We start from the raw sequence: 27,708 nt of genomic DNA, 5'->3' as shown, positions 1-27,708 counted from the left end.
GGGAAAAATTGTTTTTCCACTGAGGCTTAGAAAGTTGTGATATTTGAGGTAATGAGTAATTATGACAGCTCTTAGTATGTTGTTGCTGATATATCCTACATCATACATTTTATCGAGCCTGCAAAACTACATTGGAATTTTATTTAAGTCATATTAATAAAAATGTTCCTTTTGATGCTTCAGAGAAGTCCCCGAAATATCTGATAGACCCAGACAGGGGACATGTCTGACCTTTCCCTGCATCCACAAATGCGCAGTAATTTCAGCCTACATTTCTTACTGGTATTGTAGGGGCTGGGAAGTAACAGGTCCCCAAGCTTCCCTTCCTACCCAGAAGAAGCTAATAAACCCAGAGAACCAGCAATGAAATAGCAATACAAGTTCCTTTCTATTCATTTGTCTTTAAAAACAAAAAACTTCAGCAGTGGTCTTTGAGGATGATTTTTTTCCCCAAATATATTTCTTACTTCATAACCTTTAATGAGTTTCTCAGAGTATTAGCTGAGCTTTTGTACTTCAAATGCCCATCTTACTTAATAAATAATCTGGGTATTGCATTCTCCCAATTCTAAATAAGTCAAATTTAGGAAGATAGGTTGAGTAGGACAAGAAATCAAGCACATGACATCCTTGTTTGTGATGTTTTTCTGTTATGTGGACCTTTTTCAGAGATAATGATGAAAGCAAGTTCTTTGTAAAGAACTGATACTGAATTTATTTTATTGATTTTTTTTCAGAGGTTAAAAAAAAAAAACACCTTTAAAAATCTCAAGTAGACTTCCAAGAAGAGTACACATTTGAAACATTTTTACCATAGGCAAGACTTGGAAATATTTCAATTATAGTAAACATTTTGTATTTGCTATGAGATGCACTGTGATAAAATCTTGGAAAAGAAATATTTGGTCTTAGCATTTGGCCTCCTAAAATAACGGATAATTTGCTTTTCCTGCCATGCTCATGGCTTCTATTCTTCCCTTGTTTTCTCCACGTTTGTAATTGCATGTTGGTGGTTGGCAGTGATGTGTCTCCTAAAGTTTTATCTACCGTCGCTGTACAGGATCCGGACCATCCACCCATGTGGCATAGGTAACGGTTAAGGAAGTGAGGGGAATGCGGATAAGAATGGGAAGGTACAGAGGCAGTACGGCATTATATGAAGCTGTAGGTAGCACTCCCATCACATATGACATGGACATCCCACAGCCTGTGTAATTGAGAGCTAATTCCATAAACAGAAATAACTCAATTTAAATAAAAATGTTTTGTGATACATTTCTCTGATAATCCCCCTTTTTCATAATTCTCTGGTTGATAAATTTTAAATATATGGATTTGTTTTATGATACATTGAAGACTATATTATTAACTCCAAATGCTGATGTTGTACGTAGCTATGTATGCTAGGCAGAAAAAACAAATAAACTTAAAATATGAAGGCTATGTATTTGTGCTAAATTTCAATAGCAGTATCCCATGAGATATTTCTTTAAAAATTATGAAAATTTTTTCATTGTATAACTTTTCATTGGTCAATTAAAGGTAGGAACACATGTAAGAAGTACTTGTAATTGATTTACATTTTTACTGGAAAAAATAGCTATTTTTTCTAATTTAGTGTTCTTTTTTCCCCCCCCATATTTGCTTAGTTTGAATCGATGCCCATAATTGAGAAGCCCCTGACAGAACAGGATTGGTACCATGGTGCAATTCCCAGAATAGAAGCACAAGATCTGTTAAAACAACAAGGAGACTTCTTGGTGCGAGAGAGCCATGGGAAACCTGGTGAATATGTCCTTTCTGTATATTCTGATGGACAAAGGAGACACTTTATCATACAATATGTTGATGTACGTTTCTAATTTAGTTTATATGTATATTCTGATGTAGTCCATGGTGGTAATAAAATGATGAATAGTTCTTGATAAATGCCTGTAACAGAGTTTAGCACTTAATTTGTTTTTGCTGAATTCCTTAAAGATAGTGCTCCAAAACTCACTAAAATGTTAATCTTATTAAGGAAATATGTACTTTAAAATATTGTAAATTAAAAATAGTTGTTAAAAATTTGAATTAAATTTAAGTGCATAAATATTTAAAATAACTTGAGTTAAATTAGAACATTAAAAACATTTTAAGTTAAAAGTAGAAATAATGTGATTATAAAAAATTTTTTTCTTGGAGATTTTAAATGATAAATTTTATGCCCCTAAAACAAGCCTTTGCAATTGCTTTCAAAAGTGGTATTATGAGAAATTTTTAAAGTAGTATTGTATTAAATAATGATAATAAAATTCCTTAATTAGTGGGATAATAGTAGTTGAACAGATTTTCTGATTCATTTAGGATTAGTTTTTCCCCTTTATGTATAAGCTATTGCTTGTTGGCATTAATAAACCATAAATAAAGTTTGATGAAAATTAAAAGGATGATCTATTAACATTACTTCCTCTAATACTTTTATTAAATTGCATTTAGACATTGCTAAACTATGTTTTATACATTCTTTATTAAGCTGTAAGCAGATGAAGGGTAATCTCAAAATTTTGTTTAACTTTATCCACTGAGAAATTTTAATGTTTTTTGCATATGAAGAATTGTTGCCTCTGTTTGTCATTTCTCACTCTATTTCAAATGGCACATGTTTTAAGCTGCTAGTCTATAGAATTTCAGTGTTTGTCCAGTCACTAGAGCAGTGATGGCGAACCTATGACACACGTGCATGTCAGAGGTGACATGCAAACTCATTTTTTTGGTTGATTTTTCTTTTTAAATGGCATTTAAATATATAAAATAAATATCAAAAATATAAATCTTTGTTTTACTGTGGTTGCAAATATCAAAAAATTTCTATATGTGACACGGCACCAGAGTTAAGTTAGGGTTTTTCAAAACGCTGACATGCCAAGCTCAAAAGGTTCGCCATCACTGCACTAGAGAGATACTAATTACTTTGCAATAGATTGAACCTTTATCATTGGATGAATCTCAGGCGGGTTCTTAAAATAGATACATTGAGATATTCATACAGGGTGTCCCAAAAAAACGTATACACATTTTAACAGCTTATAGCTCAATTTGAAAATGAATTGTATTTTAATAACTACTGCCTTTATAGTTATTCGAAGTGTGTGTACACATTTTTGTTTGTATTATAATTTTCACCTTATTGTTAATTTTGCCTAGTATTCACACTTCAACTTGTTAATCCTATTTGCTTACTCTCATACATCTGACTTTCTGCTTCTAGTAGTATTTTCATGTCAAACTCTTTTATAATTTGTATATGCCTTTGTAATGGGTATAGATAAGCTTTCCTATTACAACCTGTGACTATGCTGGCAATATTTATAAAGTGGTACAAGAATTGTAGAGGAAAAATCATAGGTAAAGTATAAACTAACTATAATTTATATAAATGTTTCCTTCTGTATTCTAAGTTTTAAAACTTATTATTGTTATATAGGTTATACGTTAAATAAGACAAATATTTTTCTTATGACCACTTCTAGTTTAAATGTAACTGTAGGAATTTAAATTAGTATTAGGAACAAAAAAGGTCTATTTGCAAATTATAACTTGTCTTTAATGCCATTTTTTTAAGCGACTAAAGTGAACTGCATAATAGATTCTAAAAATAAGACATTGCTACAAGTTCACATTTGTAAATTTTATTTGGTTTTCTTTTGTTGTTGACATTTTCAGAGATCTCTGTTAAAGATGAAAGTGCTTATATTTCTGTAAATGCCTCAGGGTTTTTTTCCCACTGTTTAATTTTATTTAGTTCCTAATCATGAAATAATAATTGAGCTCTCAAATCAGTTGAAAATAGGAGTTTGAAGGTGATGAAGACTGTGGAGTTTTAAATTCTTTTTCATATGCATAGGTAAATCTTCTGTGAGCTAAAATGATCCCATTTCCTTCCTCATATCCCTGTTGAATAAAGCTGGGGGTACATTCCCAGATATTTAACAATTGCCTATCATATTCTAATCAAGGAGTTTATAATCTAGTAATCCTATCTAATAAAAGAGAAACATGGTAATTAGCGTAAGACCGCTACCCTTCCCATTGGCTAATCAGGGCGATATGCAAATTAACTGCCAGCCAAGATGGCGGCCGGCAGCCAGGCAGCTTGAAACTAACATGAGGCTTGCTTGCTTAAGTGACGGAGGACTCCAACGTTCCCCGCCTGCCGCTGCCGGCCTCTGAGCTGCAACTCTAAGCAACTGTGTTACAAATATAGAAGCTAAACCAGGGGTGGGCAAACTTTTTGACTCGAGGGCCACAATGGGTTCTTAAACTGGACCGGAGGGCCGGAACAAAAGCATGGATGGAGTGTTTGTGTGAACTAATACATGTTAACACTGCTGCTGGTGAAGGAGCGGAGGGGAGAGCAAGAGAACCCTCCGCTCTTTCGGCTCCGCGGGCCGGATAGAACAGCCGAACGGGCCGGATCCGGCCCGCGGGCTGTAGTTTGCCCACGGCTGAGCTAAACAAAACCCCAGAAACCTGCTTTAGTCACCGGGCTTCAGCCAGCAGGATCGCAACATTGTTTCAAATATAGAAGGTAAACAAAGGCCAGAAACCTGCTTTCAGCTGTGGAGGCGTAAGAGCTGGAGTCTCAGAGCTAAAGCTGGCCCAGAATAAAAAAGAAAAAGAAAAAAAGGAGCGGTTGGGAGCTTCAGTCACCCGCCAGCCTGAAAACAGCCCTCAGCCCCTCACCCAGACTGGCCAGGCACCCCAGTGGAGTCCCCCACCCTGAAGGGTGTGTGACCAGCTGCAAACAGCCATCATCCATCCCCTCACCCAGGCTGGCCAGGCACCCCAGTGGGGACCCCCACCCTGATCCAGGACACCCTTCAGGGCAAACCAGCCGGCCCTACCCGTGCACCAGGCCTCCATATAGTAAAAGGGTAATATGCCTCCCAGCACCGGGATCAGCATGACAGGGGGCAGCGCCCAAACCCCCTGATCGCCCTGCGGCTCTGTGTGTGACAGGGGGTGGGGCCACAATCTCCCTATCCGCCCTGCTCTGTTCGTGACAGGGGAAGGTGTCCCAACCCCCTGATCAGCCCTGCTCTGTGCCTGATAGGGGGGAGCTCCCCAACGCCCTGATTGCCCTGCAGCTCTGTGTGTGACAGGCTGCGGTGCCCCAACCCCCTGATTGGCCCTGCTCTGTGTGTGACAGGCTGCGGCGCCCCAACCCCCCCCCCCCCCCCAAGGGCCCTGCTTTGTGTGTGATGGGGTAGAGCCATAACCTCCCCATCGGCCCTGCCCTGAGTGTGACAGGGTGCGGCGCTCCAACCCCCTGATCTGCCCTGGTCTGTGTGTGACAGGGGGTGGTGCCTTAACTCCCCTATCGGCCCTACTCTGTGAGTGACAGGGGGGAGCTCCCCAACCCCCTGATCAGCCCTGCTCTGTGCGTGACAGGGGGGAGCTCCCCAACCCCCTGATCGACACTGCTCTGTGCGTGACAGGGTATGGAGCCCCAACCCCCCTGATGGGCCCTGCTCTGTGAGTGACAGGGGGCAGCGCCCCAACCCTGATTGGCCCTGCTCTGTACGTGATGGGGTGGCGCCGCAACCTGCCTATCGACCCTGTCTTGAGTGTGACAGGGGGCGGTGCCCCAACCCCCCAATCAGCCCTACCCTGAGCGTGACTGAGGGTGGCATCGCAACCTCCCGATCCGCCCTGCTCTGTGCATGACAGGGGCGGCGCCCCAACTCCCCAGTCAGCCCTGCTCTGAGCCTGACCAGGGGCTGCACCTAGGGATTGGGCCTGCCCTCTGCCACCTGGGAGCAGGCCTAAGCCAACAGGTCGTTATCTCCCGAGGGGTCCCAGACTGCGAGAGGACCCCCCCTTCCCCCCGAGTGCACAAATTTTTGTGCACCGGGCCTCTAGTAAATTATAAAAGCTGTACATAAATGAGGGGATAGGTGTCCTAAGAGAGGAAGACATAAAAATTATGAGATTTTAGAGAATGTAAAAATATCAAATAGTGGATTGGTGAAAAAAGCAGACTTAGAAGACTTGGGTTCCCATTCCAGCTTTTCACTTTACAAGCTCTATCTTTGGTAAATAATGGGGTTAATAGCTTATACAGTGATTATGAGAATCAAATTAGTGAATATATACTTTGTAAGGTGTGGAGTGCTATGCAAATATTAGGTAATTTTTCTAATGTTTGATGACTCTAGTTAGGAAAAAAATACCAATATTACTTTGTAAGAAATATTTATGTAATTGGAAATGTTAATTAATTTTTTTTGTTGTTTCCATGAGATTTATTTGTGAAATTTAAATAGTAAGAAAGTGTTTTAGAATTTATATATGTACTCACTTTGTGGTGATTTGGAGTCAAACCTGCAGTATTTCTGAGGCATGCCTATATTTAGATTTGAGGTCTTCACTGATCACGAATAATATTATTTTTAGTAATATTGCCTCTGTCAATCAAGGTCTAGGATAGAAATTATTTTAAAGCTTTATTTTTGAATGCATGTCACAGTTACTTCTCAACATGGTGTGAAACTGCCATTATGACTGAATAAGATGGACATGTATACTTTCCATTTTTACATTTTCACTGTGCTAGCACAGATTATCTATTGTTTTAGCTAGTTCAAGCGAGAAGAACTGTACCTTGTAGTGTAACCAAACATATTAATTTCACAAAGCCCAACCCTATTAATTTCACAAAGCCAGATGTATAAACATATCCAAGAGTATTTGAATTTAAGTGTAATTCTAGTGTTACTGATCTATTCCATAGTTACTAGCCTATTTGTGGTGCTTGATGTAAGATGATATTTAGAGTTTTTACCTAAAACTGTTTATTTGTGGTCATAAATGTTGATAGATTTTTATAGTGATTCAAATAGCTTTGTTCTATTTGATAAGTAAATATATATTTATCAAATCTTTGCTTTTGTATATTATAAACAAAAAATAAAATACATAAAACAGAAAATACATGTGATAAAACAAAAGTACTCCAGAAAGAATTTTTATGCTATTATAGGAAAGTGCTGATTTGTTTATCTGACACATATTTATTTACTAAACTTATTTCCACAAAAAGTAAATGCATGGAATTTATATATGCATTGTAAAGGAGATGAAACAAAAAATTGTGTAACCTACTTCTCAGCTTAAAACTGAGTAGGTGAGACATTGGTAGAACTTATTAACTGGGAAATATTAAAGATACAAATGAAAAATGATTGAGTCAAAATTTTGAATTAATATGCAGTGATAAATTAAAAATAATAACATAAATATTTTAAAATAAAACAGCAATAATCCTCTATATAATGGTATAACATCTTTTATTTCTTCACTGGAGGCCTGTTGCACGAATTTGTGCACCAGTGGGGTCACTCGGCCTGGCCTGCGGGATCGGGCTGAAACCAGCTCTCCAACATCCCCCAAGGGGTCCTAGATTGTGAGAGGGTGCAGGCCAGGCCGAGAGACCCCACCAGTACATGATCGGGGCCAGGAAGAGGCACGGGAGGTTGGCCATCTGGAGAAGGACTTCAGGAGGTCTCCAGGGAGTGTCCAGCCTGTCTTGTTCAGTCCCAATTGGCCGGAGCGTCTGCCCCCTGGTAGTCACTGCACATCATAATGAGCAATTGAGCGGCCTTAGCATATGATTAGCATATCACACTTTGATTGGTTGAATGGATGACTGGACACTAAGCATATTAGGCTTTTATTATATAGGATAGGATTCATTTATTCATTCATTCATGCATGCATGTAGGAAATACTGTTTGAGCAAGTACTATGTAAGGCCCAGGGATATGGGCCAATAAAAAAATTAACACAAAAGTAGAGGTTGTAATTACTATGTGAAATTTTGGATAGCTCAATGTATTAAATCAGCATTCATTCAACAGATATTATTGGATTTCTGTCATAAGCTACAGTCCATTTTGAGCTGATAGATTTAGTCTCCGAATGTACTCATTAGATTTACTTGGTTTTGTTGCCACAGTCTCTAGACTCTTTGAACTATCTTTAAATTCATGCTGTGGGACTTATGGAAAATTAAGTGAAAGCAAGTAGAAAGCCAAAACTTGTTTGGATAGCAGTTAATTCCAAGTGTGTGGCCTTATCACATTGTTACACTTGGGATTATTTAATCATTCTACCATAACCATTCAAGGACTCAAAAGAAGGCAAGCAGTAGATTTAAGTCAAAATGACACTGATTTTCTTTGATACATGACTTAGGAAACTACATACACACACACACATTCAGAATATATATATTTCAGAGATGAAGGGAGAGGGAGAGCTAGAAACATTAATGATGAGAGAGAATCATTGATCAGCTGCCTCTTGCACAGCCCCTATTGGGGATTGAGCCCACAAACTGGGCATGTGCCCTGATCAGAAAGAACTGTGACCTTCTGGTTCATAGGTCAGTGTCCAAAACCTTATTAATGTTAATTTCCAGGGAACACTAATTGAGTGAGTATTCTTAGGGCCCAGGGATATAATGGTGAAGCCTACTTATAATCTAGAGAGGAGGCTTACAGTGCTATGAAAACTTTTAACTAGGAAAGTTAAGAAAGCTAAGTTTGAGACACATCAGAAAAATGAATAAAAGTTGGGAAAAGCCATACCAAACCTTATTAATATTATTCCCCAATGCTTCCATGTATACTGGCTTAATTAGTTATTTGTAACTATTCAGCATGCTATTTTTATTTGAGAAAGCCAAAGTGTACGTCTTACATTTTTTGGTATTTTACCAAAAAAAGTGTTGTAGTCTTTTGTTTTTAATCAGCTTATTCATCTTAGTCTTTTTCAGAAATTATTTTTCCTTTCATTTTTTTTTTTTCCTTAAGCCTGCTTATCCTTGATTTTGTTTTAGGGGATCTACTCAGGCAACTTATACATACCTTGAATCCTCTTCTCATTTTTGTGTGTTTATTCTGTTCTGTTTGACTTCCTTGTTATTATGAAATATGTATAGCAACAAAACCTGATTTATATGTATTTTTCATCTATATGTGTGATTGATTCTTAAGTTGCACAGTGATAACTCGGGAACAATTCTAGCTGTAATAAATGTTTTAAAAATAGAAGTAATATGTACTCCGGATAGAAACTCAGAAATATGTATTATGAATGTGTGCTTTATAATAACACCCCCATATGGGTTCAGTATATATTCTTTGAGATTTTAAAAATATATTCTAATTTTATATATATATATGTTTTATTTTACAAAAACTGAGTCATACACTATATATATATATGTTAATCCTCACCCAAGGATATTTTTTGCATTGATTTCTTTTTAGAGAGAGTGTAAGGGGGAGAGAGAGAGATAGATACAAAGACAGAAAAACATCAGTGTGAGAGACACATCGATAGGTTGCCTTCCCCACTCACCTCGACTGGACCTGGGGTGGAATCTGCAATCCAGGTATGTGCCCTTGACCAGGAATTGAACCCACAACCTTTTGGTGTGTGGGTCTGACACTCTAACCAGTGAGGCACTGGACAGGGCCATACTTCTTATTTTTTAATTGACATTTCATGTGATATTTAAGACATGCACTGACAAGAAAATGATCTTTGTAGAAATTTATTATTTTTTATTGCTTCTTTTTGAATTCACATAAGAGATCATTAGTAACAATCTTAGCTCCCAAGAGAAGTCTTACTTAAAAGTTAGTCTGAACTCTCTGAGTCATGTTATTGTTAAAGCATGCAGAAAAACCCATTTGTATGTGAATGCAACCTCAGGTCATTTGAGCTATAAGAAATTTATACTCCTCTGCTCAAGGTCAATTGCAATTTTCAGAATTTTGAGTATATCAAGAAACAAGTCCTCAAGAGTTTTAATGTCTGTACTATTCTTGGCCTCTTAGTTGCTTAATAAGCACACAGTCTTAACATCATTTTTAAATTCATTACTTTATTTTTATCTTTAAGGAAGTGAATTAATTGGTTTGCACTGTGTTCAGACTCAGAACTTCACTAAATCCGTGATTGCTTTAATAAATAATTGCTACGGATCAGTTTCTTATTTCAGCCCATGAAGGAAGTACTGTTGCTTGCATTACTCACTGTATTGGCACATCACAATTACTATGTCAGTGGCTGAAAACTGCCTTTAAATTGAAAACTAGATACACTCTTAAAAGGAAACTGAAAAGTCCCATTATTTTATTCACTATTTTTCTAGTTATAAGAGGTATATTAGAAGTTTATATAAGGCATTATGATGCTAGTGTCTGATTTGAAATTTCATTCTGTGTGAACTTCATGTCATTGCTTTCTATTAAACATTGTACTTGATATTGAACTTTCTAGTATTCATTTCTAAGTTGTCTTGTTGTTTTAACTTTACAGCCATTTTCTATGCACTGCATTTCATTTAGTCACACATGTTTATTTATCCAGGCAATATATGCCAGGCACTGTTCTATACCACGGGGATACTGTGATGAATAAAACAAATGTAAAGATTTATAACCCCATGAGCTCTATTTTTAAAGGAGGAGGGGATAATTAAACAGAATAAGTAAGCAAAATATATATGATGTTAGGTAGTGATAAATTCTAAGCAGGAAAATTCAGTGAGAAAAAGGAGGTAAGAAATGTAGTTGGGATGAGAAAATGGATATTGAATATTATGTAGGGTGGCCAGAGTAGGCCTCACTGAAAAGGTAACATTTGATGAGAGACTGACATTAAGTATGGAAGCCATTACCCATATGTCCATCTGAGGAACTGGTTCAAGCAGTAAATGTATATGTTCCAAGAAAGGAATGTATATAGTACATTTATAAAACAAGAAGAAAATGAGTGTGGCTATGGTGGAATGGGGTAGTGTTAATAGGTGAGGAAAGAGAGATGATAGAGCACAGAATAATATCTAGAGTGCATAGACTGTGGTAAAGACTTTGGCTTTTATTCTAAGGAGATAAGAATTTTGAGTAAAGTAATGGAATGATACAACAGGATCCCCTGGCCTCTGTGTTAAGAGTAGACTGAAGGAAGACAAAGGGAGAAACAATATACATATCTATATTTAACTTTATAGAGGAATAATTGACAAATATAATCATGTGTTTAGAGGGTACAATGTAATGATTTACTATACATTGTAGAATGAATACCAAGATCAAGGTAATGCATATCCATTACCTCACATAGTTTACTGTTAACCATTGTTAAGTGTGTACTTCGGTAGTATTAAGTGTATTAACAGTGTACAACAATAGTTTTTCATAAATGTAACTTAATTTATTAGTGAATGTAGTCATGCTGAAACAATGACTTTTCATTTATTTTACTTTATTGTTTTTTCCCCAGAGTTTGTATCGATTTGAAGGCACTGGTTTTTCGAACATTCCTCAACTTATAGATCATCACTTTACAACCAAACAGGTCATCACGAAGAAATCAGGTGTTGTTCTGCTGAATCCTATTGTTAAGGTAGGTAGATATATATATGTACACACATTTGTTTTCTTTTTATAAGGAATGCTTTGTCGGTTAAAATTTTTCACAGTAAATAAAGTTCTTAGATTTTTTAATAGAAGTTTGGATACAAAAGGGTTTTGTGGTTACTACTCATGCAAATACAGTTGAAGCAATTTCCTTGGTTTTGTTTCAAATGGTTTCCTCTTTATTCAATGTTTGCTAGGTTAAAAATGGCCTAGTCCCCCACTCCACTTCACCCCCAGCTTTTCTTGAAAGACTTAAGATTTTTCTTCACTTTATAAGGTTCAGTCTTTCAAAGGTTTAGTTTATACAAGATTCTAAGATGCCAAAGAAATTTCTAGAAATCATGAGTAAATTAGAATTGTAATTCTGGTTCTTACGTTTACAATATATTATAAGAGATTGGAAAATTTAAAAACTATTTTGCTCCTCTTAAAGGCAGTAAGTGATAACTCCTCTTAACAGCGGTTCTCAACCTGTGGGTCGCGACCATCGGAAAGCACATTTAGCATATCAGATATTTACATTATGATTCATAACAGTAGCAAAATTACAGTTATGAAGTAGCAACGAAAATAATTTTATTGTTGGGGGTCACCACAACATGAGGAACTGTATTAAAGGGTCGCGGCATTAGGAAGGTTGAGAACCACTGCCTTACAAGTACAGTGAAATTAGACAACCAATGGGTGCGGGCTGCCTGTCACTTCTTGAGCCAATTAAGCAGAGACAGGGTTGAATCATATACTAGTATGAGTGTTATTCCAATATGTCGGCAGTATGGGAGAGCAGTAGGTCATCCACGAAAGTCTGCTCAGTACCCGCCACATAAGCCAGCTGCCTATATGGGGTAGGAGGACGAAGATTGCATGGGGAAGTAGGCAAAAGAATAAGATTGGGTATGCAGGCATGGGGAAGTAGGCAAAGGAATAAGAATGGTTAAAAATTACAGGCAATGTGGGCTGGGGGTTTGCAAAGGGCAGGGGGCATCCAGGACTCTATTGTTCCCTTTCAGCCACAAGGTTTTTCATCTTCCCATGATAATAGGCAGCTCCTGGATGGGAAGGATAGGACGTATTTCAAGGTGAGCTCCCAGGTCCCAGACTCTCAACAGACTGGGATAATGCTCCAGAGAATGGCGGTTTTTCATCTATTTTTATACATTGCAATTAAAGGAGGAGAGTAGGTTGGTTACATGAAATCCATTGGTGATAGATTAGAGAGGTGGGAGAAAGCAAAGCGGTGGGGTGGGGGGAACCTTTGGGATTGGATAAAGAATAAAATGATAGACACATACTTCTTTTACTCAGGTGGATACAGGATAGTGAACAGTCAACAATAGCATGATTACAATAACAACGAAGGAATTTATGGTCTCTGTCCGGGCACCTAGGTGCATTTGGTTGTGCCCCAAGGAGTCTGGAAAAAAAGGGAAGGTACAAGTTACCTTGACATTTCAAGGGTATGTTATCATAGATACAAAAAGACAGATAGGCTCAGTTAAGGTAAAGGTTGACCTTGACAGGGAAGATACCAGCCTAGGAGGAGACTACCCACCATAACTGCTTTTAGTTAAAGTTTAATTTCAGACCATCCTTTGTGGTTACTTTAGGTCTTCGAGTTTGCAAGACTACCATGCAGGCCTTCCCTGAGCCTGTCAGGTTAGCATGCGGCCCCTTTTGTCCACGCTAGGGAAGGCATAAAAACTGGTAGGTTAGTATTTGCTGATTTGATTTTTTATATATGTAGGCATAACTTTTAATATGAACTAAGTAATATTCCTAAGAATGCTAGTGTATAACCCAAATTGAGCTAAAAAAATTTAAAAGACAATTATTATCCTTTCCTTTGATAGTCTAGAACAGGAATGGGCAATGTCTGGCCCTTGGGCCACATAAGGCAGGCAAAATGATTTGATCTGGGCCTGCCAAGGATTAGGGATGATTTAATTAAATGTTTGACCAAATAAAGCAGGCTAGTTTTTAAGTTGATAATTTTCTATGGCTTAAGAATGATGTTACAAATATCCAAATGGCCCTTGGAAGAAAAAAGGTTCCCCATCCCTGGTCTAGAACATAATGTCCATATTTGTATTTGTATTTTATTATTCAGTCTTTACTCACAGGCTAAGGTTAAAAAATTCCCTTCACAGAAGATTTTGATAGTTGCTAATCACTAATTCTGTGGCGAAGGCATTGACCTTCCTGCAAATATTTAGAATTATGAGATTGGCTCATTCTTTGGTAGTATTTTTCCATCCCTACCCTTCCCTCCTCTTTTCCATTTTAATTGCAGAAAACCTGACGAAAATTCTTTAGTCTGGAGCAAGTTGTCACATTTTTTTCTTCAATTAAAAAAAAGTTTTATCAGTGTTTTCTCTTCCATCAGCAAATAACACTGCGAATAACACAGCTAAGTCTTGCAGAATTTTAAAAACTCTTTACGTAAGGTGATCTATTCTCATGGCTTTATTTCCTATTATACATCAGTGACTTGCAGATTTATATTTCTAATTTGGATTTATTTATCTCCCAAAACTAATATATTTTAACTTTTCACCTAAAACTGAGTTTATCACCTTTAACTCCAAAATTTGTTCTTCCTTTCTCAGTAAATGGTACCACCAAATACTCAAACCATAAACTTAGGGGACAACTTTGACATTTTCTCTCCAGAACTTTAGTGACAGGAGTTTTGTATAATTAATTAGACATGTGAAAGTATGAACTTGAATTCCAGTATATCTTAGTATGAAATAAAATTCAGTGTAAGGAAGATACTTTTTACCCATGTTAGGTTAACGACATATACAACTGGGTTTTCAGATATACTGATACTTCCTTTCACAAGCCAGCCAAATGTTTGCATTGTCTACTTGTTTACCCAGGTCTAATTTGAGAGACCAAGGCTATAAAAGAGGCACATAAAAATGCAGATCTGGTTTTAAGTGGGAATATGTAATTTCAAATAAAGTTACATCTCTCACTATGTGAAATTTTCAATGACAGAAGCCTAGGTAAATGGAGTAGATTCTCTGAACTGTTCCAGGGCCGGCTATTCTCTTCCTCCAAACCCCCAGCACTAGCTGTGGAGCTGATCATCTTATGCTTTTATAGCACTACCTGTGAAAATGACTGTAAACTCAAAGCTATAGAAGATTAAGGGGCTATATACGATTGTTTTATGAGGTGGAAATTTAAAGTTTATATAGCTATTAACCTGATTTAAAGTACTGATATTTGAAATACGCAAATCATTATCTCTGTTGTAAATATTGTTATGCACTTGATTTAAAGAATCATGTTGCACTTTTACAAGAAAACCACAAAGCAGAGGTTGTGAAAGTTAGATAATTGTCAATTACGAGCAAAGAACAAAGTGATATGGATTTTGTTATGGTCGTATTATCTGTTAGGTATCTTCCTTTGAGAAGTCATTTGTACTCGTATAATTGGAATCTATTTCTTGATTTAATTTGTGTAAGAAGTTAATGTCTTTGACCATATAATGTGCTATAAAACATCTAATTTCCATCTTGCCAGACTTCATTTTTAGCCTACATAAAGAATGCTATTTTTGTCTCATTATAATTTCTGTTTATAGCAACTTCTAAGACTTCCCATTTCTTTCTTATCCATAGAAATATAAAATTATAATCATAATGCCTAACTGGAGGATACAATGGCCAAAGTAGTCTTTCTTATCTTCAGAAGTATAGGCAACTAGACAATCTAGAGAGAGAGAAATAATTTAACTTTCTCATGGTAATAAAGCCAATGGCACCCAAGACTCTAACCCTAACCCTCCACTGGCTGATTTCTCCTATACTCCCTCCCAAAGTATGTAAAGATATGGAAGATGAAAGGCATTGTTATAAACAGGGGTGATTATTATCATCCTTATATTAGCAACATGTTGCATCTGCACATGGCCTGTTCTTTACTTAGTTCAGTTTCTGTTCAAATGTCACTTTATCAAGAGACCTTTTTCTCACTGCCATGTGTGAAATAACACTTCACCTCCTTACTTTCTCCTCTTCCTCTTTTTAATTTATCTCTGTTACAACTACATTTACCTCACATGATATTATATGATGTATTTTTAGTTGTCTCTCCCCCAAGTGAAATGTAAGTTTCATAAAGGCCTGAATTACATCTAACAACTAGTGCAGCTGTGTCCCAGTATCTAGAACAGTGCTGACCCATAGTAGGTGTTCAGTAAATATCTGTTCATGAATTGGATTCATTGAGCAGTTGCTAGGAGCCAGATGGATACTTGCCAAACTTTTATATATGTTATCTAATTAACCCTTTTACTAGTATATACTAGAGGCCTGGTGCACAAAATTCTTACACTCGGTGGGTGTGTGTTCCCCAGCCTGGCCTGTGCCCTGTCACAGTGTGGGAGCCCCACAGTCCATCGCCCCAAAGAGGTAGGCCCTGCCCACCCATCCGGGGCTCCTTGATGGATTGTCCCAAAGAGGTAGGCTGGAGCCGGGGGCCCTGCCTCAGCGCCAAGCTGTGGGACCCCCAGGCCTCACTGTGCAGAGGCCTCTGCCAGGCCCGGCCCCTGGGCCGGGCCATGTGGAGGCCTCTGGACCCCCTGTGGAAGCCACGCAGAGCGGCCACCGGGGCCCTGTCCCCATGGCGCACGGTCAGAGGTTGCAGCCATCTTGTGATGGCATAAGGGCATCACGTGTGAAAGCGTGACAACTGCTTAGCCTTTTATTATTAAGGGTGGTGTCCCCCCAAAATGTATACACACACTTTGAATAATTATAAAGGCCGTGTTTATTAAATTTCATTTTCAAAATTGAGCTATCAGCTGTTAAAGTGTGTATACATTTTGGGGGGATACCTTGTATTCCTATGAAATATTGTTATTAAGCCCATACAATATTATTAATCCCATACACTATTATGAATGAGGAGGTAAAGCTTAGTGTGATAAATGACTTGCACAAGATAAGGCTCAGAGCTTAGATTTGGGCCCATGTTCTTAACCACTATCTGTCTAGATTGTAGTGTCTAGACTTTAGAGATTAGAATAAACTGTTTAAGGAACATTGATGTGGGTTCAAGGGAAAGAAAGTCTCTTTGATCCGGTAAAATGTTAAATTGAAAAAGATTTTAACATATCAAAAACTATACTATAATTCTCTATAAAAGGAAAATCCTTAAACAGTAATACTGTGTCAGAGATCTGGGATTTTAGGTAAAAGTTAAGACTTGGTAAAATATAGATTAGAAACACATCCAGTTCAAGTTTAACACTTAAACTGTGCCTTGAAAGATATTTGCCTTCTTAAGTTTAATATTTCTTCAAATGCAGCTGTTTGTAAAAAGAAATTTCATTCTGAATGGAAATTAAAATTCATGATTACATTCAGGGGAGTTGGGCAGCGAGCCATTCAGTCAAATCTTAGACAAATGACTTGCCTGCCAACATAAATCAAGTACCTGTGGCTTTTTATCAGAACTTGGTACAGGTTGTCAGAATAATACAGGCACATTTTTGGAGAGGAAAGTAAATCTTTCTGTGACTGAAACTACTGACCAGTAATGAGGAGACAGGTTAATGATAATAGTATTCATGGTCAAACACAGATAAATAAAGAATAGTTCATAAGAGAGGAAAAATATACTTTTTTTATTAATTAAATCTTTATTGTTCAGATTATTACATTTGTTCCTCTTTTTTCTCCCCATAATTCCCCTCCACCCAGTTCCCACCCCACCCTCCTCCCTCACTCCCCATCCACTGTCCTCATCCATAGGTGCACTAATTTTTCCAGTCTCTTCCCGCATCCCCCTCACCCCTTCCCCTCCCCCCAAGAACAGCCAGTTCATTCCCTTTCTATGCCCCTGATTCTATTATAATCATCAGTTCATTCTGTTCATCAGATTATTCACTTGATTTTCAGATTCTCTTGTTGATAGATGCGTATTTGTTGTTCATAATTTGTATCTTTACCTTTTTCTTCATCTTCCTCTTCTTAAAGGATACCTTTCAGCATTTCATATAATACTGGTTTGGTGGTGATGAACTCCTTTAGCTTTTTCTTATCTGTGAAGCTCTTTATCTGACCTTCAACTCTGAATGATAGCTTTGTTGGATAAAGTAATCTTGGTTGTAGGTTCTTGGTATTCATCACTTTGAATATTTCTTGCCATTCCCTTCTGGCCTGCAAAGTTTCTGTTGACAGCTGAAATCAGCTGACAGTCGTATGGGTATTCCCTTGTAGGTAACTGAGTTTCTTTCTCTTGCTGTTTTTAAGATTCTCTCTTTGTCTTTTGCTCTTGGCATTTTAATTATGATGTGTCTTGGTGTGGTCCTCTTTGGATTCCTTTTGTTTGGGGTTCTCTGCGCTTCCTGGACTTGTAAGTCTATTTCTCTCACCAGGTGGGGGAAGTTTTCTGTCATTATTTCTTCAAATAGGTTTTCAGTATCTTGCTCTCTCTCATCTTCTGGCACCCCTATAATTCGGATGTTGGTACGCTTGAAGCTGTCCCATAGGCTCCTTGCACTATCTTCGTATTTTTGGATTCTTTTTTCATTTTGCTTTTCCGGTTGGGTGGTTTTTACTTCTTCGTATTTCAAATCGTTGACTTGATTCTTGCGCTCCTCTGGTCTGCTGTTGGGAGTCTGTATAATATTCTTTATTTCAGTCAGTGTATGCTTAATTTCTAGTTGGTCCTTTATCACCACCTTGAGGGTCTCATTAGATTTCTTGTAGCTCTCATTAAGTTTATTGGCAGTTTCTAGAAAATTCTTGAAAAACCTTAAAAGTGTGGTTTTGAACTCTATATCCAGTAGTTTGCTTTCCTCCATTTCTGTCATTTGTGTCCTTTTTCTTTGTATCCCTGTGTTGATGAAGTGGTTTTCTGTGCTGAGTGTCCTCTAGGGCCCAGTGGTTCAGCCTCCCCAATTACCCGAGGAGGGCACTCTTGGTGCATCCCCTTGTGGGCTTTGTGCACAGTTTTGTTGTAGTTAAGCCTTGATTGTTGTAGGTATCACTGGGAGGAATTGACCTCCATCCCATTTGGCTGTGAGAATCAGCTGTGTCTACAGTGGGAGAACTTCTGTGCTGGAGACACCCCTCTGGGGCAAGACTTGCTTCAATGGGGCTTTGGTGCTCACTGAGTCTGCCCCCTGAGTGTGTCCTTTATGGTTCCACAGAGCTGCAAACTGGATGGTCCCACTCTGACCTCTGGGTTTCCTGGCTCCTGGATCTCTAGGGAGGTGCTAATCTAGCCTTTGCCTGAGGCTATCCCGCAAAAGCCTCCCTGCAGGGCTTGGGCGGGTCAGTTCCCATGGGATCAACAGGGAGAGGCTAGCAGTTATGGCTGCTCTCAGTCTTGCCCTCAGAGGCTCTGCTTCTCAGTGTCCTGGTAATCGCTGCAAGCCCCTCGGAGAGAAAGCTGCCCTGGAGTTCCTACTGATGCCAGACAGTCCCACTTCTCCCGTATGAGTCTGGGTCGCTAGAGACTCGCCTGGAACTGGAGCTCAGAGTTTGAGACTCCCTCCCGATTGAAAACGACAGCCGCGCCCTCAGCCGCCAGCCCTCTCCACATGCACCTCCGCACCTCAGTATTTTACTTCCGTACTGTGCCTCCTCTGAGTCTCGGTATGCTTTTCTCTTTCCTTCTAGTTGTAGAATTTCCACTCAGCCAGCCTTCCTGTGGTTCTGGATGATGTCCGTTCCGTCTTTTAGTTGTATTTTTGAAGTGGTTGTTCAAGGCAGCAAACTCCAGTGTTTACCTATGCCACCATCTTGGTTTCTCCCCAAGGAAAAATATACTTTTAATTAGGTACTCTATTCATTTTTCAATTTAAGATCTCTTAAAGACTATTTTATCTTATACTTAAGGGTTGCTTCTCCCAATATTACTTTTTAATGATTTTTCATTTATAGAAGCTTTTGATATAGTTTTTGATATCTTTAAGTCCTTTAAATGTAACATTTTATGGAATTAAAGAGACTTCCTTTTCCATAAATCTACATCCACGTGGCTTGAGTTCTTAACTATTTAATTAAATTATTACAGTAATTAAAAATTTTAATGAAGGAAAGATCGGAGAATATGTGTGATTCAGTATTTTTTCTTTTAGCAAATATTTTCTTAGCATTCACTGTGTGCTGGCAGTGTTCTATATTATGGCAGGCTGCAGTACATGTGATGGAAATGAAGCAGGTCAAGGAGATAATGACCTGGGCATGACAATGACAGCAGGGTTGTGTGGTGTGTGTTTAGGGGAGAGCTGCTTTTTTTAAACATTGTGATCAGTGAAGGCCTCCTAATGAAACCTGAGGGGAAATGTGAACCAGACCAAGGAGTGATCTGTAAGGTTATATGCCAGAGTAGTCGTAAAAGTACTTAACAGTTAGTACAACATGAATACTAATCGATGACAACAGGTGCCAACTTTAAAGTGGTGGAACCCTAGGGGTGTTTATGGACTGAATATCCACCATGAATGTCTGGGCGTGTTCCTAGGTATAACTGAGAAACTACTAATTCAGGGGCCAGTGTGGCTGAAACAGTGGTAGAAGGAGAGAGTAAGGGGAGATAAGCACAGATTCAGATTAATTTAGTAACTAATATATATTGTCTTAAAAGGTCAATTGTTTATTATATAATTTAAGAAATTCACTTCATTTGAGTAGAAACTCAGCATAAATTTTTTAAGTTTTTATAATTAGGTCTCTTAAAAACAAAAGATTTGTGTTTTATACTGTTATTGAATTTCAAGGGAATATTTTTGTAGCAATATGGTCATCTAAATAAGGGTAAAACCCCTGATTTTTTTTTTATTTTTTATTTTTTTTATTTTTTATTTTTTTTTATTGCTTAAAGTATTACAAAGGGTATTACATATGTATCCATTTTATCCCCCCGCCCTAGACAGTCCCCTAGCCTCCCCTATCACCCAGTGTCTTATGTCCATTGGTTATGCTTATATGCATGCATACAAGTCCTTTAGTTGATCTCTTACCCCCCTACCTCCTGCCCCCAACCCTCCCCGGCCTTCCCGCTGCAGTTTGACAATCTGTTTGAGGCAGCTCTGCCTCTGTATCTATTATTGTTCAAAAGTTTATAATGGTCTCTATTGTCCATGAATGAGTGAGATCATGTGGTATTTTTCCTTTATTGACTGGCTTATTTCACTTAGCATAATGCTCTCCAGTTCCATCCATGACATTGCAAATGGTAAGAGTTCCTTCCTTTTTACAGCAGCATAGTATTCCATCGTGTAGATGTACCACAGTTTTCTAATCCATTCATCTACTGATGGGCACTTAGGCTGTTTCCAGATCTTAGCTATGGTGAATTGTGCTGCTATGAACATAGGGGTGCATATATCCTTTCTGATTGGTGTTTCTGGTTTCTTGGGATATATCCCTAGAAGTGGGATCACAGGGTCAAATGGGAGTTCCATTTTCAGTTTTTTAAGGAAACTCCATACTGTCTTCCATAGTGGCTGCACCAGTCTGCATTCCCACCAGCAGTGCACAAGTGTTCCTTTTTCTCCACATCCTCTCCAGCACTTGTCGTTTGTTGATTTGTTGATGATAGCCAGTCTGACAGGTGTGAGATGGTACCTCATTGCTGTTTTGATTTGCATCTCTCGGATGATTAGTGACTTTGAGCATGTTTTCATATGTCTCTTGGCTTTCTGGATGTCCTCTTTTGAAAGGTGTCTATTTAGGTCCTTTGCCCATTTTTTGATTGGATTGTTTATCTTTCTTTTGTTAAGTTGTATGAGTTCCCTATAAATTTTGGAGATTAGGCCCTTATCAGATATGTCATTGGCAAATATGTTTTCCCACACAGTGTAAAACCCCTGATTTTAATTTTCAAGAATTTTTCCCCCCAGTCCATTGTTTGTGTGTGACGTGTTTTCTCCCATACTATCAAGCAATTAATTCAATTCTGATACAGTCTACCTGGAGATAGAGCATGATCCCAGAGCTTAAAGACTGTTCCATAAGACTGTCCCCGCTCCCCCCACCAACTTCAGACACCAGTCACTTGTCCAGATTATCACCTGTGCTTCTGACAAACTGGGTCATAGATAGGAGGTTCCAATGACCCCCTCCTTGGGTTCAATTAATTTGCTAGAGTGGCTCACAGAGCTCAAAGAAACGTTTTACTTATTAGATGATCGGTTTATTATAAAAGGGATATAACTCTGAATAGTCACATGGAAGAGATGCATAAGGCAAAGTATGTGGGAAAGAGCTTGGCGCTTTCATGCTCTTTCCAGGTAAGCCACTTTCCCTGACCTCCATGCCTGCCTTCACCAACCCGGAAGCTCTCTGAAGCCAGCCCTTTTGGATTTCTATGTAGTTTCTATGAAATATGTAGTTTAATTTCATAGCCATGACTGATCAAATCCATGGCCACTGGTGATTTAACTCAGTCTCCAGCCTCTTTCCCCTCCCCAGAGTTCAGGGGTAGGACTGAAAGCTCCATCTCTCTAGTCACAAAGTTGGCTCCCCTGGCACCAGCCTCCATCCTTAGGTCACCTACGGGCTTTCCAAAGTCATCTCGATCATGTGGCAAAAGACACCTTTATAGCTCTCGCACTTAGGAATTTTCAGGGGTTTTAGGAGGTGTGCCAGAAAAAGGGTCTAAAACCAAATATAATTTCTTATTGTATCGCAGTATTGCACTCATTAATATTGTTTTTTGAGGCATCTAGCTAGCTGTCCTTTAGCAGTTAATCCTCTTATACTGTCATTTGTACAGGACTTTTAAAAAGTGCTGTGTGTTTAAATTGTGTCTCTAAGAGTGATCCTTTTTTAATCTCTTAAAAATGAGATAATTAAATATCATGTCAAATTATATATCCAGTAAGGGAAACTGATAATTTGGAAAAAAGTTTTGATCTAGAATATGCACTCTTTAATTGCCTCTTTTAGATCAATTATCAGGTCTATGGAGAGGGGAAGAGCACACAAAATTACGAAATGTTCTTAGGACGTTCATCAAGAATATATAAATCTCCATGCTGACCTCCAATTTGAGCAAAGATAATTCAATTTTAAATGCCAGTTTTCAGCACTACCAACCACATAATCTGGGACAAGTCAGCCAGCCTCCTAAAGTCATCTTCAGCCTAGAGTATACTCACATAGTTGTTGTAAAGATCATGTGAGAAAATCTCTGTGGATATATTTTGAAAACTGCAAAATACCGTATACTTCCTTATTTAAAAACTTTTTAACAGGACAGGTAAATCAGAATAGAAGGCAAATTTGGAAGGTTTTAAATTGTGAAGGAAGAAAAAAAGAACCTTTATTGGGTGTAGTGTGTTAATAACATTCCACCTCTATGATTTTATTACATCTTTTCAACAACTGTGAATTGACTATCAGTATTATTTCCATTATTATGTGAAGAAACTCAGAGATTATAATTTATCCCAAACCACATTTCTTATAAATTTCAGAGCTCTAATTTGAAACTGATTTGGTTCTATTCATCTATTGACTATAATCCCAGCTAGCATAAATTATAATGTGTAGTCTTAGTAATATCAGTAGTTCAACAACTTTTCCCCAAACTCCAGTATTCTAGCTCTAGGATGTAACAGTGAACTTGACAGATAAGGTCTCATCCCTTATGAAACCTATGAAACTTAGTCTAGGAGAAACTATATAGCATGTTGTGCCATGGGAAATACATGTAATTTCGAATATGTAGCCTTTATTTAGCATAGTCTGGGAACTCAAAGTAAACTTGGATTTTAGGCTTGATCCATTTAATAAAATAAAAGAACCTTGTCATAATAACTATAACATATAGACTGCCTTTCAATTTTTTTTTTATCTCAAACTTTACCAGCAGATATTTTGAGGAATAGCAATTGTTAACCTAAAAGCAAAAGTGAGAGACAAGAGTTTGAGAGCCAAAATAATAGCTATTTGGGCAGCACTGATTCAGAAATCCAAGTAGTGTTTCGAGTAGGGGGTTGAAGGCAAGAGGCTTTATGAGGAAGGGAAGGGGAATAATTACATGAAAAGAAAGAAGGAATTTCTATAAGGCATTACTAAGTTAAGGAAGCAATTTCTTAAAAGATGCAAATAAGCTGAGTTATGCTTTAGCTGTACATGAGGATGATAATTCTAAGGATGTCTTTAATTCGCAGTCCAGTAGTCAGAATGTTTGCTTTCCTGTTGGCTTGGCAAAAAGCTGTTTGTAATACATTGTTGTTTGGCCTAGTCCACAGGTCATTTTGCCCAGTTTAAATATCCCAAAAATTTGAGAAGTAGGATGCACAGGGCGGTTTCTCTATAGTGGTAGCTCTGACTCCATTTTGGAATGGCTCCATTTACATTCTTTTTCAGTCAGTGTTAGACTCAAAAAATTGATGGACCTTGGAGACTACTAAAATTCCTTAAGTGATCTCTTAAGGGCATTTCATCTATAAGCCTACTTCAACTTTCTTAAATATCATGACGTTTTTAGTCTGAAGAGCCAGGTTTTTTTGGTAATGTTTTCCATATATTTCTTATCTACCTTATTAATATTTGAGAGCTAGTGGGAATTGGAATTTACGACCCAAATAATTCATTGAATTTTTTTTATAAAGGTTAAAGGACAGGGTTTGGTATTTATATCACAAACATTGCCTGAAGTATACATGTAATCATTTTATAGTATTTATAAAACCTGCTATATGCATGGACTCAGGAAGCACATAGAAATGTAGAAGAAAATGTATAAAAATGTATAAGAGGATTTCTGAAATCCTCTATGAAATGTTTGAAAATGGCTTGTAAGTTAGCATCTTTTCCCTGTTCTCTGTTGGAAACCATATCAAAGAGAACAACAAAAATTTAAATTTAAATACATTTTCATGAAACTAGGAATCATATGTAATGTGCAGACTTCAAAGTGAAAAGTACCTTAGGTTGGGCAGAAGTTGTGTAGCATAAAGTTAGAGAAGATATGATCAAAGAACTACCTGCAGTAGATCTTACCAAGTTTCAGCAAATATATCTCTTGAAATTGAGGATGTCACCCTAAAGTTCAAGGCTATATTCCTTGCTTGTATCAATGGATGTGGGAAATGTGTGAGGGAGTAAAAATTTACACATAACTTAAATGATTAAGCCAAAGCTGCACTTGAAGGAAAACTCAGAGCCTTAAATACTAACATCAGTAAAGCAAAAAGAATGAAATAAGTGAGGTAAGTGTTAAACTCAAAAGAATTAGGAAAAAACAAATCCACAATTAAATAAAAGGAAAGCAGATGAAAGGAATCTATATATATATAAAACCCTAATATGCAAACAGCCTGAACAGAATAACCGGTCACTATGATGTGCACTAACTACCAGGGGGGCGTGGGGTGTTAACATGGTAGGCGTTGGCAGCAGGCAGCAGAGTATGGAGCATGGCGGGTGTCGGCTGCGGTGGGATGGTGGAGCAGGTGAACAGGGGCTCCAGACCAAGCTGGGGCACTGTCGCTGTCACTGGGGCGAGCCTCTTGTAGTTACTGAAAATTCTGTGCTTCCATGTGCCATAGTCCTGCCCAGCGCTTGCACCTGCTGCCGGCATCGGCCCAGCTTCCACCTGCTGATGGCGCCAAGTGATCGGGACCGGCGCCGAGTGCTGGCAGCAGGTGCCAGTGGGGCCAGTGGTGGCAGTGGGAGCGGGTCTGCCAGCAGACAGGGGATCAGGGGCCACAGTGGGAGAGGCTGGGCGGGGGCTTGGAGGATAGGCTGAGACCCACCCCTGTGCCCACCACAGTCTCACGGCCCACAGGGCCTTTTAAGGTGTACAAATTTGTGCACTGGGCCCCTAGTTATAAAGATAAAAGTAGAAAGGAATGAATTATATAAAAGGAAAACAATATGTATAACTGCTTTTAAAAAGATCAATACACAATCAAAACCCCTGCTCATGTAATCAAGAAAAACTCATACCACAAAAGGGAAAATCTCTTTAATATACAAAGAAATTTTAGAAATTAATAAAGATAACCAAATAGAAAAACTGACAATGGACATGAATGGATAGTTCAAAAGCTAAAAATACAGATGGCTTTTAAAGAAATGACAGGTGATTACCTCATTCACTAAGGAAAATTAAAGATTTTTAAAATCTATCAGAATGGTATAAACTCAGTTTGTAATTCACTTTCTTGATATAGATGTGCAGGAAAAGGCCCACAGATAATTTCATGATGGGAGTATATGTTAGAAAAATCTTTGTAGAAGGCAATTTGACAGAATCTATAAAAATTATAAAACATGTATACCTTTGACTTTGCAATAATTTTACAATTTATCCTTCAGTTATATTTGTATGTATATGAAATGATGTCAGTAAAAGGTAATGGGGCTCAGGGCAGACTACGGCAAAATATGCACCTTTGGCATTTTGGTTATTTTGAATTAAAGTTACTTAAGAAATAGCCCATGCACAAAGGGACACTCTGACCTTCCTTTTTGTCCCTAAAAGCAGAAAATAAATACTTCATGGGAAAGGTGCCTTTCCTGTACCAGGAGGTAGAGAGATATCTTTATCTCAGGAAATAAGGAATTCAGGACTGTGAGGGCTATCTAAACAAGCTGCTTAGATTCTTTCTTAATTAATATTCTTTCCTAATTAGATTCCTTACTAATTAATTCATTTATTTTTCATGTCATTTCCTCACAAATTTTTGGTTTCTTTGTCTAGAAAATATAAAAGTTGCCTGCTTTGGTCATTTCAGGAGGCCCCATACTGTGAGAGCTTCATACATATGTATGAAATTAAATTTCATTTCAGCTGTTAATCTGTCTCACATCAATTTCATTCTTAAAGCCTCTAAGAACTGAGAAAGGTACAGAGGGGAAAATGTCCCTTCCCTGACAAAGGTTAGTCACTGCAGCATTATTTTAAGTATTAGGAGATTGAAAATATTGAAATGTTCATTAAGAAATAGCCCTAGCTAAGTCAATTATAGTCCCTTATTCAACAGAGAAGGTGAATGAGGAAGCTTTCTATGTACTGATTGGAGAGAGTTCCAAGATATATTGTTATTAAAAGGAAGTAGCTATAAAACATACTTTCTATAATGCTATTTTTATATACAGATATTGGGAAGTATAAGACTGAATTTGCTTTTATATGATAAATAAACTTTTATAGTATACTGGAGACTAATAAGAATGATGATGTGTAACAGAAGTTACATGTTTGGGGAATGGTTGAAATTGGCAGCACAAGGAAACTTTAATGTTTGCATTTCATATGTGTCTTTTAAAAAATATATAAATACATTTAAAAATATTAAAACTATGGCACCTGCCCTAATACAGTTTTAATTTTCCAGGGAGATGCTTTATTGAAAAATTATTGTTAAAATGATAAAATCTTCATGTTATATATTGTTAAAGTAGAAAAAGCAATTTATAAAACAGTATTATAGTACTATCCTATTTTCAAAATATGTAATGCATATGTACATATACATAGAAAAAGTTAAAAGACTATATACTCAAGAATATTATGATTATTTTAGGTTGGAGAAATTATGGTTAAATTTTTCTGAAGTATAGTTTAAATATTTTTCATTGAACATGTTATTTTTGCAATTTAAAATTTTTCTAAAACCATAGTATCATGTTTAGTAGAACACTATAAAGCGGTATTTTAAAAACTTTTTTCATAATGCATAAAGAAATTACATTTTTTATTGAGCCCCAGGACATTAATAATTATGAGTGTTATGTATGTGTATGTGAAAATGAAATAAATTTTACAAGACAATTTTTTATGTTTCCTTTTTTAAAAAGTAAAGTTATTGGGTGACATTAGTCAACATGTACATATAGGTTTCAGGTGTGGGTTTCTATGTTACAAGATCTATATATTGCACTGTGTGCCCACCACCCAAAGTAAAATCTTTTCCTATTACCATATATTTAGGATTTATGTTTCTTACATGTGATGCATTTTATTATATTTTTATAAAGTCTAAATTCAAAGAGTTGACTTTATGAATTTCAATTTGAAAAATACTTATATAAGGGATTTTTAAAAATCAATAAAGTTGATTTTTTTAAAGAACGCCTTTATTTTTGTTTTTAAAATTGATTTCAGAGAGAGGAAGGGAGAGGGAGTGATAGAAATATCAATGATGAGAATCATCAGTGAGCTGCCTCCTGATCAAGCTTGCAATCCAGGCAAGTTCCCTGACTGGGAATGGAACCATGACCTCTTGGTTCATGGTGTG

The 27,708-nt window shown here is 37.4% G+C and overlaps 1 protein-coding gene across 10 annotated transcripts in view; it reads left to right on the top strand.

Moving 5' to 3' along the window:
• Positions 1 to 27,708, top strand: part of FER (FER tyrosine kinase) — a 293,802-nt gene that overhangs the window by 119,769 nt on the left and 146,325 nt on the right. For 9 of the 10 annotated variants that reach the window (XM_059693942.1, XM_059693943.1, XM_059693946.1 and 6 more), the window contains 2 exons: positions 1,650 to 1,850; positions 11,341 to 11,463. In XM_059693942.1, coding sequence (XP_059549925.1) covers positions 1,650 to 1,850; positions 11,341 to 11,463 — 324 coding nt within the window. The remainder of the gene's footprint in view (positions 1 to 1,649; positions 1,851 to 11,340; positions 11,464 to 27,708) is intronic. The other variant, XM_059693951.1, reaches the window with a different exon arrangement.

The sequence above is a fragment of the Myotis daubentonii genome, chromosome 4 (assembly GCF_963259705.1).
Source record: "Myotis daubentonii chromosome 4, mMyoDau2.1, whole genome shotgun sequence".
Lineage (NCBI taxonomy): Eukaryota > Metazoa > Chordata > Mammalia > Chiroptera > Vespertilionidae > Myotis > Myotis daubentonii.
The sequence above is the reverse complement of the archived record's forward strand: the minus strand, read 5'-3'. Positions and strand labels throughout refer to the sequence as shown.